The 14,072-nt window shown below is 40.4% G+C and overlaps 1 protein-coding gene across 7 annotated transcripts in view; it reads right to left on the bottom strand.

The window, feature by feature from the left end:
- Nucleotides 1-14,072, bottom strand: part of EHBP1 (EH domain binding protein 1) — a 473,001-nt gene that overhangs the window by 277,272 nt on the left and 181,657 nt on the right. For all 7 annotated transcript variants that reach the window (XM_069768694.1, XM_069768687.1, XM_069768690.1 and 4 more), the window contains one exon: nucleotides 7,995-8,184. In XM_069768694.1, coding sequence (XP_069624795.1) covers nucleotides 7,995-8,184 — 190 coding nt within the window. The remainder of the gene's footprint in view (nucleotides 1-7,994; nucleotides 8,185-14,072) is intronic.

Here is a 14,072-nt window from a genome sequence, read left to right as displayed (position 1 = left end):
AACCCTGGAAGTCCGTTTTCTTTGCATATAAATATGACATGAAAAATTAAGTAATAGAAAAACGAAAAAAAAATCAGTAAAAATTCTAGAAAAATAGGTTTACCATAAAAAATTAATTTTAACAATGAGTCATAACACATTCCCTTCAGAAAGGCTGCATGTATAATTACCCTTGCATAGTAATGAACCCTTCAATGACTCATGTGATTATAAATTTAAATAGAATATACATGTAAATTGCTCTTGCCCATCAAACGTTCTTATCTTCTATCTCTCACCTTTTCACACCAGGGTGACGGCAGCAGTCGAGATTTCATAAGCACAGAAAGTAATGACAATGTTAGGAGTGGCACATCAAAGTGTCAAGAATGCAGTAGTAGCTCCTTGGTGCTTTTCCAACATGTGTCACACACAATGAAGATATAGGTGGGATGAAGTGAACCTACTTATCTGATAGGAACTGATACTAGTTGGGTCCTAAAGGGTGTCAGCACCTAATGAGGCCTGAAAAAATATATTAACATACATTAAAATTCTATTATATCACATAGAGAAGACAACGCACAATTATTACACATATTTAAATGTGCATTGTCCAAGTATTTCCATGAAGAGTGTGAGATTTCTAGTGCAATTACATGTAGACCAAGCCAAAGGCAAACACGAAGGCAAAATGCAAAACAGTCAAGTGAATAAAGGCCCCCCATACAGAATGGATTAATGGCGGGCTCTACCAACCGTCGGCTGTGTATAGGGGCCTTTCGATCCTTCTCTGACATCTTTCAATTTTAGACCATAGATTCTTTGGTTCTGAACGAGAAAATTCCCCACCAGAGGAGTGTGGCAAAGTCGCTCTCATAGTGAACACAAGCGCGCTCAGCAGAGTGAGCACTACTGAGTAGTTGGGAGAGACAATGGCCAGTTGAACAATCATAGAAACCATCATTTGGCCAAGTGCTATTCATTTTGTAAAGAAATACTCAAGAAAGGAGCCCATCAACAACGATGATCAATTACCCTAAGTGGCTACAAAGAGAGTCTTTTGGGGTTCAATGGAGCACTTCATACATGTGTGCACTACAAAAATAGCAAGACTGAAGTAGATGTAATAGTGCACCACAAAAATAGAGAAATACAGCACAGGTTTCCCATAGACTAAGATGGAACGCTTGGGAACCTAGTAGCAAGACATCCTGCGATATTAATTAACTACACAATTATCTTATTACAATGGTACATGTTAAAATATTAGGCTGCAATTCAAATGTCAGGTCTGGAACTTCATACGTTGAAAAAAAGAAAATAGATGAGCACTAAGACTGTGACAAGAGCCAAATTGTCATGGCTAGTCAAATGGGTCAGTGCATCCCAAAAGGGTGTTCCCAAAAAGCAGTTGTCAGTACCTACTAGAGTTGAGCAAAAAAATTTACAGGACCCAGGTCTAGCGTCCACGTTGGTCCTCTGTGGCAGGGCAGAGTGAACTTCCTTAGTTGGCACTCAAACACTGGCACCATGGGCCCCTCTTGTGATTGCTAGCAAACGCAAAGTTCCAGATCATGGTTTGATCCAACAGAAGAGCTGATGTAGCACAAAATGCTGACAAATTTCTGCTCAACATGATGGAAAGGAGTCTGAACATACATAGCAGCTTGGACCTTGGAGCAATGGAAGGAGGTGGCCTGGTCTAGAAAAATAAAATTTTCTTTTACATCATGTGACTTGTTGAATGATCTCAACAGGATGCACTTTGTAAAGACGACAAAAGTGAGGAAGTGTAATGCTCATTCACATGGATAATGCTTTGACACGTCTCACCTACCTAAACATTGAACAGATCAAGTATGTCGCTGCCGAGCAATGGCTTAACCTAATAACAGTGCCTCTTTCAGCAGGATAATGAGCCCCGCCACCCTCCAAAAATTGTACAGGAATAGTTTAAGGTAAATCGGAGTTCAGTGTACTGACTTGGCCTCCAAATTAGCCAAATCTCACTGCGACTAATCATCTGGGGATGTGATAGACAAACAATTGACGGATTGTGTATGTATATTATTGGATGATCTTAAAAAAGTATAATTTTATTAAAAGAAGTCCTAAATAAAGTTCCCAAAAATATGTGAAGGTCCAAAAATAGTACAGTAATAAAATCTGTAACATCCTTACCTTTAAAATGTGCCCTTGGATGCGGCCTCTGAGCCCAATGCTTATGTCTCAGCTATTGATGATGTGCCATCAATAGTAAAGGGAAGGACCAAGAGGGAACTTCGAGGCTCACCTTTTTAAGCGTTTCTTCAAGGTACTTTTCCTATTTTTTAGCTATTTCCTATAAATTTTAGCTGTGTTTGGAAGATTTACCACTGGCAAAACCTCCTTTCCAAACGCAAATCAACAATCCTTCCACGTTCCATGTCGGCTACATCTGTTGCTTTTTCCCCATTGTTGGAAATTCCAGACTTAATCCTATTTGACTTTATGTATGCAAAGGTCATTGTGAATTCGACAAATGGAGAAGTGATAGCGGGAGAGATGCGGGCTCAAAAATGACAACTGTTCCTGTAGAGGACACAGCTAGTGTGCCGGGACTATCTCACAAGTACTTTGTTTACTGTGCAGGATTCCCGCATTAGGCGCCGTATGTAACATCTCCCTAGATAAAGCCGCTGGCGGAAATAAAATTGAAACGCCATAAGGTGGGTGTACGCTTTGAGCCATTGTAGGATGATCTGCATACTTGATGAAAAGTAAAGCCTATCTGGAACTTTGCAGGATTTGTTTAATTATGAAGAAATTCACTTAAAGGATCAATGCAAAGACACTTCACTTTGCCGTAGGAAAGTGTTATCTCAACAGCCAATGAAGCTGAAGTCAATGATGGTTACCACCAGATCCCCGGGGACAGATTGAAGAATTTCTACAAATTAGTTCCTCTGGGGTGTTTAAGGCGATTCCTTGAGGACGACTTTTCTACGGTAAAGAGTTTTTCTGCCAATTGAAGAAGATGAATAATAAATCATTCATACTAAAAGAAAATCACCTACGTAACTTTCAACTTTTTCTATGCTTTTATTATCGGATTGTAGATTTTTTTATTGTATTTTCTGTACTTTATTATGACAGCGTTCATCTTGACCGAGCTTTCAGTTAAGAGTATTTAGAGACAATGCTTTACAGCAGTCACCGGGACCACAGTCAGCAATAGTCTGTAGATAACTGGATGAGGGGAATTTATCAATTTTAGCACAATGTGACCCAAAAGAATTGCTCCATATTTATTAATGTATTGTAGGACAGAGTCAGACGGTCGTATAAATCGAAGCGAGATCGGAACGCAGTGCACGGACTGGCCGGCGGCTCCTGCAACCGGAGCTTCACAAATGCATTGAAACACAGGCAGCTGTCATGATTGGGTCAGGAGAACTGTGTACCGATCTCGCTTCGATTTATACGGCTGTCTGACTCTGCCCTTAACATTTTCTGTGGCCTCACTAAAATGGGTCAGGTAGAGTAAAAAGAAGGGGTTGTGCCTAAAATGTGACACTGTGCACCAAAATTTGGGTGCAAATAAGGCATTATCCGTGCATGCTCGGGTGCTAACTGAGTGACTTCGGCATGTTAGAAAAATATGTTCAAGTCCTCATGGCTGTTCGACAGCCGCAACACATACAGGGATTGTCTGTTTGTTAGGCAATCTCTGCATGTGCTGTATATGTCGAACAGCCGCGGGGACTCGGACATCCTTTCATGCCAAAGTCACTCGGTTGGCACCCAACGATGCTCGGATTTCACCTTATCTTAGCACGTTCGCTCATCACGATTATTTATCTGACAAATTCTTTACTGTAAGAGCAGTGAGACTATTGAGCCCTCGGCTACATGATGTACTGGTTGATTCACTACTAAACTTCAAGAAGGATCTGGACGCCTTTCTCGATAAATATAACGTTATAGGTTATAGATTTAGTGATGAGATGTCGATCCAGGGAACTAGTCCGATTGTTATATGGAGTCGGGAAGAAATTTTTTCCCTAATACGGAGCCATTAATGTCTTTCCCAGCATCGGATTGGGTTAGCAAAGGCCAACATTGATTTTTGGGGTCCACTGTTCAAGTACATGCAAAAATATCCTGACCCTAGTGCATACATTTATTTTTGCTTCTATACAATATTAATTTGGCTAACTTGTTAATAAATTATTAGATTATACCTTTTTCTGCAAATTGTGTAGGAGCACTACTGGACACGATGACGTTGGGGTCCCTTCCAACTCTAAGATTCTATGATTGGCACTCCCTCACAGGGGCCTACCGGAGGATTCTCCTATTCTCCTGTGGGCCAGTCCAAGCCTGGACTGCCCCGTGCGGGTTTTTGCCTTCATTTGGATCAACATGTTAGATTATAGGTTGAACTCACCTTCAACCTTCATAATGATGAAACTGTTACAAAACTACATAAAAGTATAACATTAGAAAAAGAATACAAGTAGTCAACAATTTAGTCAAAGATGATATTACTGCAGCCAAGGGGGCGCTCATGCAGAAGAAATGGATCACTCATATGCTCAAATGGTAGGTACAACATCAATGAGGTTGGCTTTATAGTCCGATAAGCACAGTGCTAACAGCCATGATCATAAGACAGTCCTTCGGTTACTTAGGGCATGTTCACACGTTTGTTTTTTTTTGTTTTTTTTAACGTGGCTACTGAAACTGATCAGCTTCAAAACTCACATGAAAGTTTTTCATGCCAATTTTAATGTGGAGCTTACAGATTAGTGCGAAGATATCCTTAAAAAAAAAAAACACCCGTAATTCCTATATATCAATGTGAACCCCTTGGATCAAGGAACATTTATTGGAGCTTTCCAAAAAGTTGAAAAATCATAGGTACTTTCCATACGTTAGAATCCACACTTTCTTGATGAAATAAGGAGGTTATGGACGCTTGGGAAATGTTTCATAAAAAAATGTAAAGATATTTATCAAGTCGTATAAAAATCATATTTGTAATGTATAATTCTCTAATTTTCGGGAAACAGCTGCTGGACAAGACGAGCGCGAGAGATCGCTGGGATGAGACAGTCATGGGCGGTGAGTGCTCTTCCGTACGGCCCCAGCATCCGGCGTGTTAGACAGAATAGGAAATAGTTCCAGCCTTCCATGGTGATTTCTACCTATAATTGCACAGTATTTTTCAGAGAAGAGAGGCCATAACTCTGCATTCATTACTGAATTACTGGAATCGGGACAAACAGCTATGTAAACAGCCCGAGACATCTGATGGTAAGGTGCACTTATAAAGCTATAACTTATGTTATAACATGACAGGCATGAATATACATAGGACCTTAAGTGGTGCAAACACATGCATACCTGATACACTTATATTTACTTTATACTTGACTCACAGACTGATCCCCCTGCAGGCATTTCTCTGCTTCTCCCATTTTCCACTTTTTTTTTTTTTTTTTAACATTGCACTGTAATAATCCGATATGTTCTACCCATGTAAGACAATCCAAATGACTCCAGCATAAAACACTCAGTGGCGGTAATAAATCTTCACGCCGGGGCTGAGGACAGACTGCCGATCTGCTAATTACCCCGAAACATTTGGCAGTGTTTACAAACAAGCTGCAGCACGGCACATTACGGCACATTACGGCTATGGCTTCCCGCTCAGCTGTTCTGCTTAATGTCGTTGTCGGAGTAGGAACGCCAAGTACACGCTCCTTATTTTTCTCCTATTGTTACCACTGTACAATGATGCCATGCCATGCATAATTACTGCACCAAAATGCAAAACTTAAAAGACGAAATTAGGCGGCGGGGGATTAACTCATCTGATGAAAACATACAAAGATTCTCAAGGTGGAGAAGGCAGGATTTTAACATGCCCCGTACTTACACATAAGGAATATGGGCTGTACTATTGTGCATACCTACACAGGTTAAACCCAACCTTCAGGCAAGAGACAGAAGAAAAAACCTGCGCACTTGTTATTTGCCAGCACAACAACGCTGTGCCCAAACACTGGCGGTGAGAGCTTCCTGGCACAGTCAGGTGCCCATTTTAAATGCAAGACTAACTTTGGGTCAGAAAGCAACCGAACCTGCAGTCTGCATTTAAAAGAAGACACTTACCGTAGCTTCAGAATATATATGTATGTCTTCATAAAAAAGCTGTAAAGGGAATCTGTCAGCAGTTTTTTGCTATGGAATCTGAGATCAGCACGATGTACGGGAAGAGAGCCTGATTCCAGCTATATGCACTGGGTTGCTTGGTGCAGTTTTAATTATTTAGTTATAAATTCCAGCCATCCCTAATATAGATGTAGCAGTGCTCAGAATGCTGAGCCCTGTATGAGGCTGGTTTCACACTTGCGTTTCAAAACGCATGCGTTTTAAAAAAAAAAACGCATGGTGAAAAAACGCATGTAAACGTGTGCAAACGCTGCGTTTTTTTGACACATGCGTTTTTGCATGTGGTGAAAAAAACGCAGCGTTTTGTCGCTTTTACATGCGTTTTTTCATGCGTTTGCATTTTTTAAACGCATGCTGAGAAATGTGTGACAGCTGCCAATCATCAAAATAAAGTAAAAAACCCACTATAAACAGAAATAGTTAGGGTTAGGGGTAGGGATCATAACCCTAAAGGGATCCTAACCCTAACCCTACCCCTAACCTTAAAGGGATCCTAACCCTAACCCTAAAGGGATTAGGGTTAGGGTTAGGATCCCTTTAGGGTTAGGGTTAGGATCCCTTTAGGGTTAGGGATAGGGTTAGGATCCCTTTAGGGTTAGGGTTAGGATCCCTTTATCACCTTTATGGTGGGGGGTGGTATATCAGTGTGTTTTCTGCTTTTTTTTTAAATAAAAACGCATGCGTTTTTAACGCAAACACATGTGCTTAAAAATGCATGCGTTTACATAGACATCAATAGGTTTTTTGCCGTGAAAAAACGCATGCGTTTTTTTGCGGCAAAAAAAAACGCCGCAAAAATTACTACATGTTGCATTTCTGCAAATGAATGCATGCAGAAAAAAAACGCATGCGTTCATAAACGCGACCAAACACGTATACAAAAAAACACATGCGTTTTTAATGTTAAAGATAGGGAAAAAACGCATGCTTTTTTTGCGGTAAAAACGCTGCAGATGAAAAAGCAAGTGTGAAACCAGCCTAACCTGCCCTTAGCCCTGACCAGCAGCTTACTGTGTACACTGCCAAGCTGCCAGCTGGAGGCAAGGGCTTACACAGATAGCTGGACTGTCCTGCACACGACACCTAGTCTTGTATGTATGTAGGTATGTAGGTAGGTATGTATATAGATATATAGATGCGAATGCATACTCTATATAGATGCACACACGAATGTGCAGACATACAGTATATACACTGTATAGATGCACACAAACGCAGGCATATAAATAAATATATATTATATATGGTACATATACACTTTCCTTTCCTCACATCACTTGATATCCAAAGTCCAAAGACAGAAGCCTGGTCATATCTCACATCGCTCAAATCAAAAGGAAAGACACCCATGTTACACACATACATACACCCCAAGTATATTATCTTATATTAGCATAGGTTATATTACATATTTAATGTGCATTTTACAAATGTCATGTAGCAATAAATGTGACTCTTCTCTCATTGCTAGTCCTACTATTGCATATGTGCAGCCTTGTCATTTTTTATTACATCTTACAATAATATATCCGCCCTGTTTCACAGCCCACAGGAGCCCCCTGCTGGTGCGTTATAACACAGGAAATGATTATTATAACATTAGAAAGCTTGCAGACAAGGATGCAGACATATCATGAACATTCGAAAAGGACTTGAGTTAGTGCCGTGATTGTGGGGAAAGACATCCTACAATAGGGTGTAGACATTGTTTATAGCACACATATATATAGTGATAGTCCTATATCTTCCTATACATAAACCAATGGTGAGGATAAGATATGGCATACGTGTACCTTAGGGGAAGAGGAGAGCTCCTTGCCAGAAGGTACAGAGAGGGGGGTGCGCGGAGTCTCCTCTTTCTTTGGTGTGGGTGCTGGAGGAGCTGGAGCTTTCCTTTTCATCTTCTTCTCCTGCTCGGCCTCTTTAATAGGCCAACTCCGGACTACATCTGCACCCTCTTTTGGTTCATAAAATGGGTTTGACCTATAAAAGAAAGACATGAAAAAAAGCTGACTTCACTTAAAAGTAAGGTAGACTCCCTCCACACAGCTCTAATAACTACTATAAGGAAGCCTGGATCTGTGACTGTCTGGAAGACAACAGTGAAAGTGGCTAGTGAATGAGAGCAAGCAGAGAAAATACTAAAAAAATGACACAGACGATGTATAGTGCTTGAAAAAGTATTCATACCCCATGAACTTTTCCACATTGTTACAACCTCAAACATACATGTATTTTATTGGGATTTTATTTGATATACCAACACAAAGGAGCAAGTATTTGTGAAGTGTAAAGGAAATGATACATTGTATTCTAAATATTTAAAAAATATAAATCTGAAAATTATCAGGTGCATGTTTAATCAGCCCCCTATAGTCTGATACATTGTAGGACCACCTTTCGCTAAAATTACTGCTGCAAGTCTTTTGGGGATGTCTCTACCAGATTTACATGTCTAGAGGCCGAAATTTTTGCCCATTCTTCTTTGCACACTCGTTGTTGCTCAGTGAGATTGGATGGAGGCGTCTGTGAACAGGAATTTTCAAGTCTTGCCACAGATTCTCAATGGGATTTAGGTCTGGGCCACTGAAACTCATGAATATGCTTTGATCTGAACCAGTCCTCACGGTCCCCACATGTCATGTTTTCCAGATATCCTTAACATTGCACGGATGATGGAATTATTATTAAGGCATCAGAAACTGCAACAGATTCTCACACCTGTGCAATACTGAAAAAATCCAGAATACATGATGTGTTGGGGGCCGTGTGGCCGGGGATCGGGAAACACTGATCTAAACTATTCCATAGCAGCTCTGTCAGTAGTATGTTTAGGGTTGTTATCCTGCTGGAAAGTGAACCTACATCACAGTCTCAAGTCTTTTGCAGCATTTAAAAGGTTTTCCTCGAGGATTGCCCTGTATTTAGGTCCGTCCATCTTCACATCAACTCTGGCCAATTTCCCTGTCCCTGCTGAAGAAAAGCATCCCCACAGCATGATATTGCCACCACCATGTTTGACAGTGAGGATGGGGTTTTCAGGGTGATGTGCAGTGTTTCTTTTCTGACACACGCAGCATTTTGCATTAAATACCAACAGTTCTTCAGTCTCATCTGACCAGAGCGCTTTCTTCCACATGCTACATGGCATATGGAAGAAGGTGCATTGGTCAGATGAGACCAAAGTAGAACTTTTGGGGCTAAATAAAAAAGGCTGTGTGTGGCAGAAAACTAACACTGCACATCCATCTGAAACACCATCCCCACCATCAAACATAGTGGGGGCAGCATCACACTGTCGGATGGATTTTCTTCAGCAGAGTCTGGGAAGCTGGTCAGAGTTCAAGGGAAGATACATGGAGCTAAATGCAGGGCAATCCTGGAGGAAAACCTGTTAGAGGCTGCAAAAGACTTACTGGGGTGTAGTTTCACCTTTCAGCAGGACAACAACCCTAAACATACTGAAAGAGCTTCAACGGAATGGTTTAGATCTAAGCATATTCATGTATGTGAATGGCCCCGTCAATGGAAATATATAATATCACATTGAAAATCTGTAGCTGGCAAGACTTGAAAATAGTCTCCATTCAATCTCACTGAGTTAGACCTATTTTGCAAAGAAGAATGGACAAAATGTTCAGCTTCTAGATGTGCAAAGCTGGTAGAGACATCCCCAAAAGAATTGCTGCAAAAGGTGGTCTTTCAAAGCATCAGACTACAGATGGCTGAATACAAATTCATATAATAATTTTTAGATTTATATTTTTAAAATATTTAGAAAACCCTGTATCATTTACTTTAAATTTCACAAATACTTGCTACTTAGTGTTGGTATATCACATAAAATCCCAATAAAATACATTTAAGTTTGTGGGTGTAACCTTATAAAATGTTGAATAGTTCACAGGGTACGAATATATTTTCAAGGCACTGCATTGGAAAGTTGTGTCATTTTTCATTCACCCATTGTGGACTTGTATTTTTCCTTTTAGTCAATGTAGTACGTTGTTCTTGGTTCCCAGACCGTAGCATTTAGTTAGCATTTTCTATCGATAATATTTCACCAAAAATGTTGGGGGAAAAAACTTCAATTCTGATGAAGTTATATTTATTTATAGGGCATATACCAATTATCATACAACACTATAAATTTATGCCATAGAATTTTGTGGTTGGAATGAACAAATGTAATCTAATATACAAAAAGTATTAGGAAGATGTAGAAAAAATCCTGCAAAGTAAAAATATTTTAAAAAATAGGAGTGTAATTAGTTTACTTTTATCAGTTAAAATGAAAAGTGAACGAACCAAAGGTAAATCTAAATCAAATCAATATTTGGTGTGATCGCTGGTGCCTTCAAAGCAGCATCAATTCCTCTAGGCAACACTTGCGCAAAGTCGGGGATTTTGTAGTTTTATAATCGAGTGTATAAGTAACCAAATATACCAAACTAGACGGTGGCCCGATTCTAACGCATCGGGTATTCTAGAATATGCATGTCCACGTAGTACAGGTCCTTCTCAAAAAATTAGCATATAGTGTTAAATTTCATTATTTACCATAATGTAATGATTACAATTAAACTTTCATATATTATAGATTCATTATCCACCAACTGAAATTTGTCAGGTCTTTTACTGTTTTAATACTGATGATTTTGGCATACAACTCCTGATAACCCAAAAAACCTGTCTCAATAAATTAGCATATTTCACCCATCCAATCAAATAAAAGTGTTTTTTAATAACAAACAAAAAAACCAACAAATAATAATGTTCAGTTATGCACTCAATACTTGGTCGGGAATCCTTTGGCAGAAATGACTGCTTCAATGCGGCGTGGCATGGAGGCAATCAGCCTGTGACACTGCTGAGATGTTATGGAGGCCCAGGATGCTTCAATAGCGGCCTTAAGCTCATCCAGAGTGTTGGGTCTTGCGTCTCTCAACTTTCTCTTCACAATATCCCACAGATTCTCTATGGGGTTCAGGTCAGGAGAGTTGGCAGGCCAATTGAGCACAGTAATACCATGGTCAGTAAACCATTTACCAGTGGTTTTGGCACTGTGAGCAGGTGCCAGGTCGTGCTGAAAAATGAAATCTTCATCTCCATAAAGCATTTCAGCCGATGGAAGCATGAAGTGCTCCAAAATCTCCTGATAGCTAGCTGCATTGACCCTGCCCTTGATGAAACACAGTGGACCAACACCAGCAGCTGACATGGCACCCCACACCATCACTGACTGTGGGTACTTGACACTGGACTTCAGGCATTTTGGCATTTCCTTCTCCCCAGTCTTCCTCCAGACTCTGGCACCTTGATTTCCGAATGACATGCAAAATTTGCTTTCATCAGAAAAAAGTACTTGGGACCACTTAGCAACAGTCCAGTGCTGCTTCTCTGTAGCCCAGGTCAGGCGCCTCTGCCACTGTTTATGGTTCAAAAGTGGCTTTACCTGGGGAATGCGGCACCTGTAGCCCATTTCCTGCACACGCCTGTGCACGGTGGCTCTGGATGTTTCCACACCAGACTCAGTCCACTGCTTCCTCAGGTTCCCCAAGGTCTGGAATCGGTCCTTCTCCACAATCTTCCTCAGGGTCCGGTCTCCTCTTCTCGTTGTACAGCGTTTTCTGCCACATTGTTTCCTTCCAACAGACTTACCATTGAGGTGCCTTGATACAGCACTCTGGGAACAGCCTATTTGTTGAGAAATTTCTTTCTGGGTCTTACCCTCTTGCTTGAGGGTGTCAATGATGGCCTTCTTGACATCTGTCAGGTCGCTAGTCTTACCCATGATGGGGGTTTTGAGTAATGAACCAGGCAGGGAGTTTATAAAAGCCTCAGGTATCTTTTGCATGTGTTTAGAGTTAATTAGTTGATTCAGAAGATTAGGCTAATAGGTCGTTTAGAGAACATTTTCTTGATATGCTAATTTATTGAGACAGGTTTTTTGGGTTATCAGGAGTTGTATGCCAAAATCATCAGTATTAAAACAATAAAAGACCTGACAAATTTCAGTTGGTGGATAATGAATCTATAATATATGAAAGTTTAATTGTAATCATTACATTATGGTAAATAATGAAATTTAACACTATATGCTAATTTTTTGAGAAGGACCTGTATATTGCCCAGCCACATAGTATATTGCCCAGTCACGTACTATATTGCCCAGCTACATAGTATATTGCCCAGCCACGTAGTATATTGCCCAGCCACGTAGTATATTGCCCAGCCACGTAGTATATTGCCCAGCCACGTAGTATATTGCCCAGCCACGTAGTATATTGCCCAGCTACGTAGTATATTGCCCAGCTACGTAGTATATTGCCCAGTCACGTAGTATATTGCCCAGCCACGTAGTATATTACCCAGTCACGTAGTATATTGCCCAGTCACGTAGTATATTGCCCAGCCACATAGTATATTGCCCAGTCACATAGTATATTGCCCAGTCACGTAGTATATTGCCCAGCCACGTAGTATATTACCCAGTCACGTAGTATATTGCCCAGCCACGTAGTATATTGCCCAGCCACGTAGTATATTACCCAGTCACGTAGTATATTACCCAGTCACGTAGTATATTGCCCAGTCACGTAGTATATTGCCCAGCCACAAAGTATATTGCCCAGTCACGTAGTATATTGCCCAGTCACGTAGTATATTGCCCAGTCACGTAGTATATTGCCCAGTCACGTAGTATATTGCCCAGTCACGTAGTATATTGCCCAGTCACGTAGTAAAATTAAAATAAAAAATAGTTATATACTCACCTTCCGGAGCCCCCGGATCCAAGCGAAGCGGTTACCGACGCTTAGTCCTCGCGCGCTCCAGTCTGAAGAGTGCATTGCGGTCTCGCGAGATGATGACGGAACATATTTGGAAGGTGAGCAGCAGTGACTGTATGAGGTGAATATTGCAACTCTTATTTATTTATCTTAAAACCCATTCTTAGCATTTTAGAAATAATATTTACGCTCCACGTAACGTCTTTAGCACTATATCTATGCAGTGGGTTTAGAGCTCTGCATTAGAAAAACAAAGCTTCAACCAACAAAGGAAATAGATGAAAATTAAGTCTAGACAGAACATTGGACCTAAAAATGACATGATATATAAAGGTGATGAACCTTCCAGTTACTGAACGCTATGAGGCAAGCCAACAATGACTCCTGAAAAGTGTCACCGAGAGGTAAAAATTATATGCCGAATTCAGATAAAGGTCATCCATGTAACCACCCTGGCTCATAGAGGGAGAGACCTGTGTGGGTGTGGTGCTCACTAAGATGTCCTTTCAACCTATGGACAGGGACTGTCATGGTAAGACAACCTTTAAGGGTAAGTCCAGACGGAGTGGCTTCACTGATGACTTCTTTGCCTGAAGTCACACAACATAGAGGCTGTCCGTCAAAACAGGAGGAAGGGGCGGGGTGAGGATAGAGCCAGTGTGACAGAGGCTTCAGATCAACCTAAGCCACTTGCATGTGGAGATTAGAGCTGGAGTGACAGAGGCTTCAAGTCTACCAATTCAAAAGTGGATTTCACAGTAATGGAGGAACGGAATGGACATGCACATATGAATAGTTTTGGGTGTAATCCTGCAGACAGATTCCCTTTAAAACACTTTTTGAGTAATGCATTGGCTGCTGTATTCTATAAAAAATAAAAAAAAAAATAAAAAAAAAAACCTAATAGAGGATCCTTTATCGGATCAAATTGAGAAAGATGGAAATTCTAAATATATTTGAAAATTGCATAATAAATAACTGCTCTTTCTCGTTTTAAGATATTTTTCCGACTTGGTTACATTTTACAAAATATTTAAGGCTAACGTGCATAAAATGATAGTGAGACTATAGATATAGGAC

Source organism: Ranitomeya imitator, chromosome 5 (genome assembly GCF_032444005.1).
Source record: "Ranitomeya imitator isolate aRanImi1 chromosome 5, aRanImi1.pri, whole genome shotgun sequence".
NCBI classification, from domain to species: domain Eukaryota; kingdom Metazoa; phylum Chordata; class Amphibia; order Anura; family Dendrobatidae; genus Ranitomeya; species Ranitomeya imitator.
This window is presented reverse-complemented; position numbering and strand designations above follow the sequence as displayed.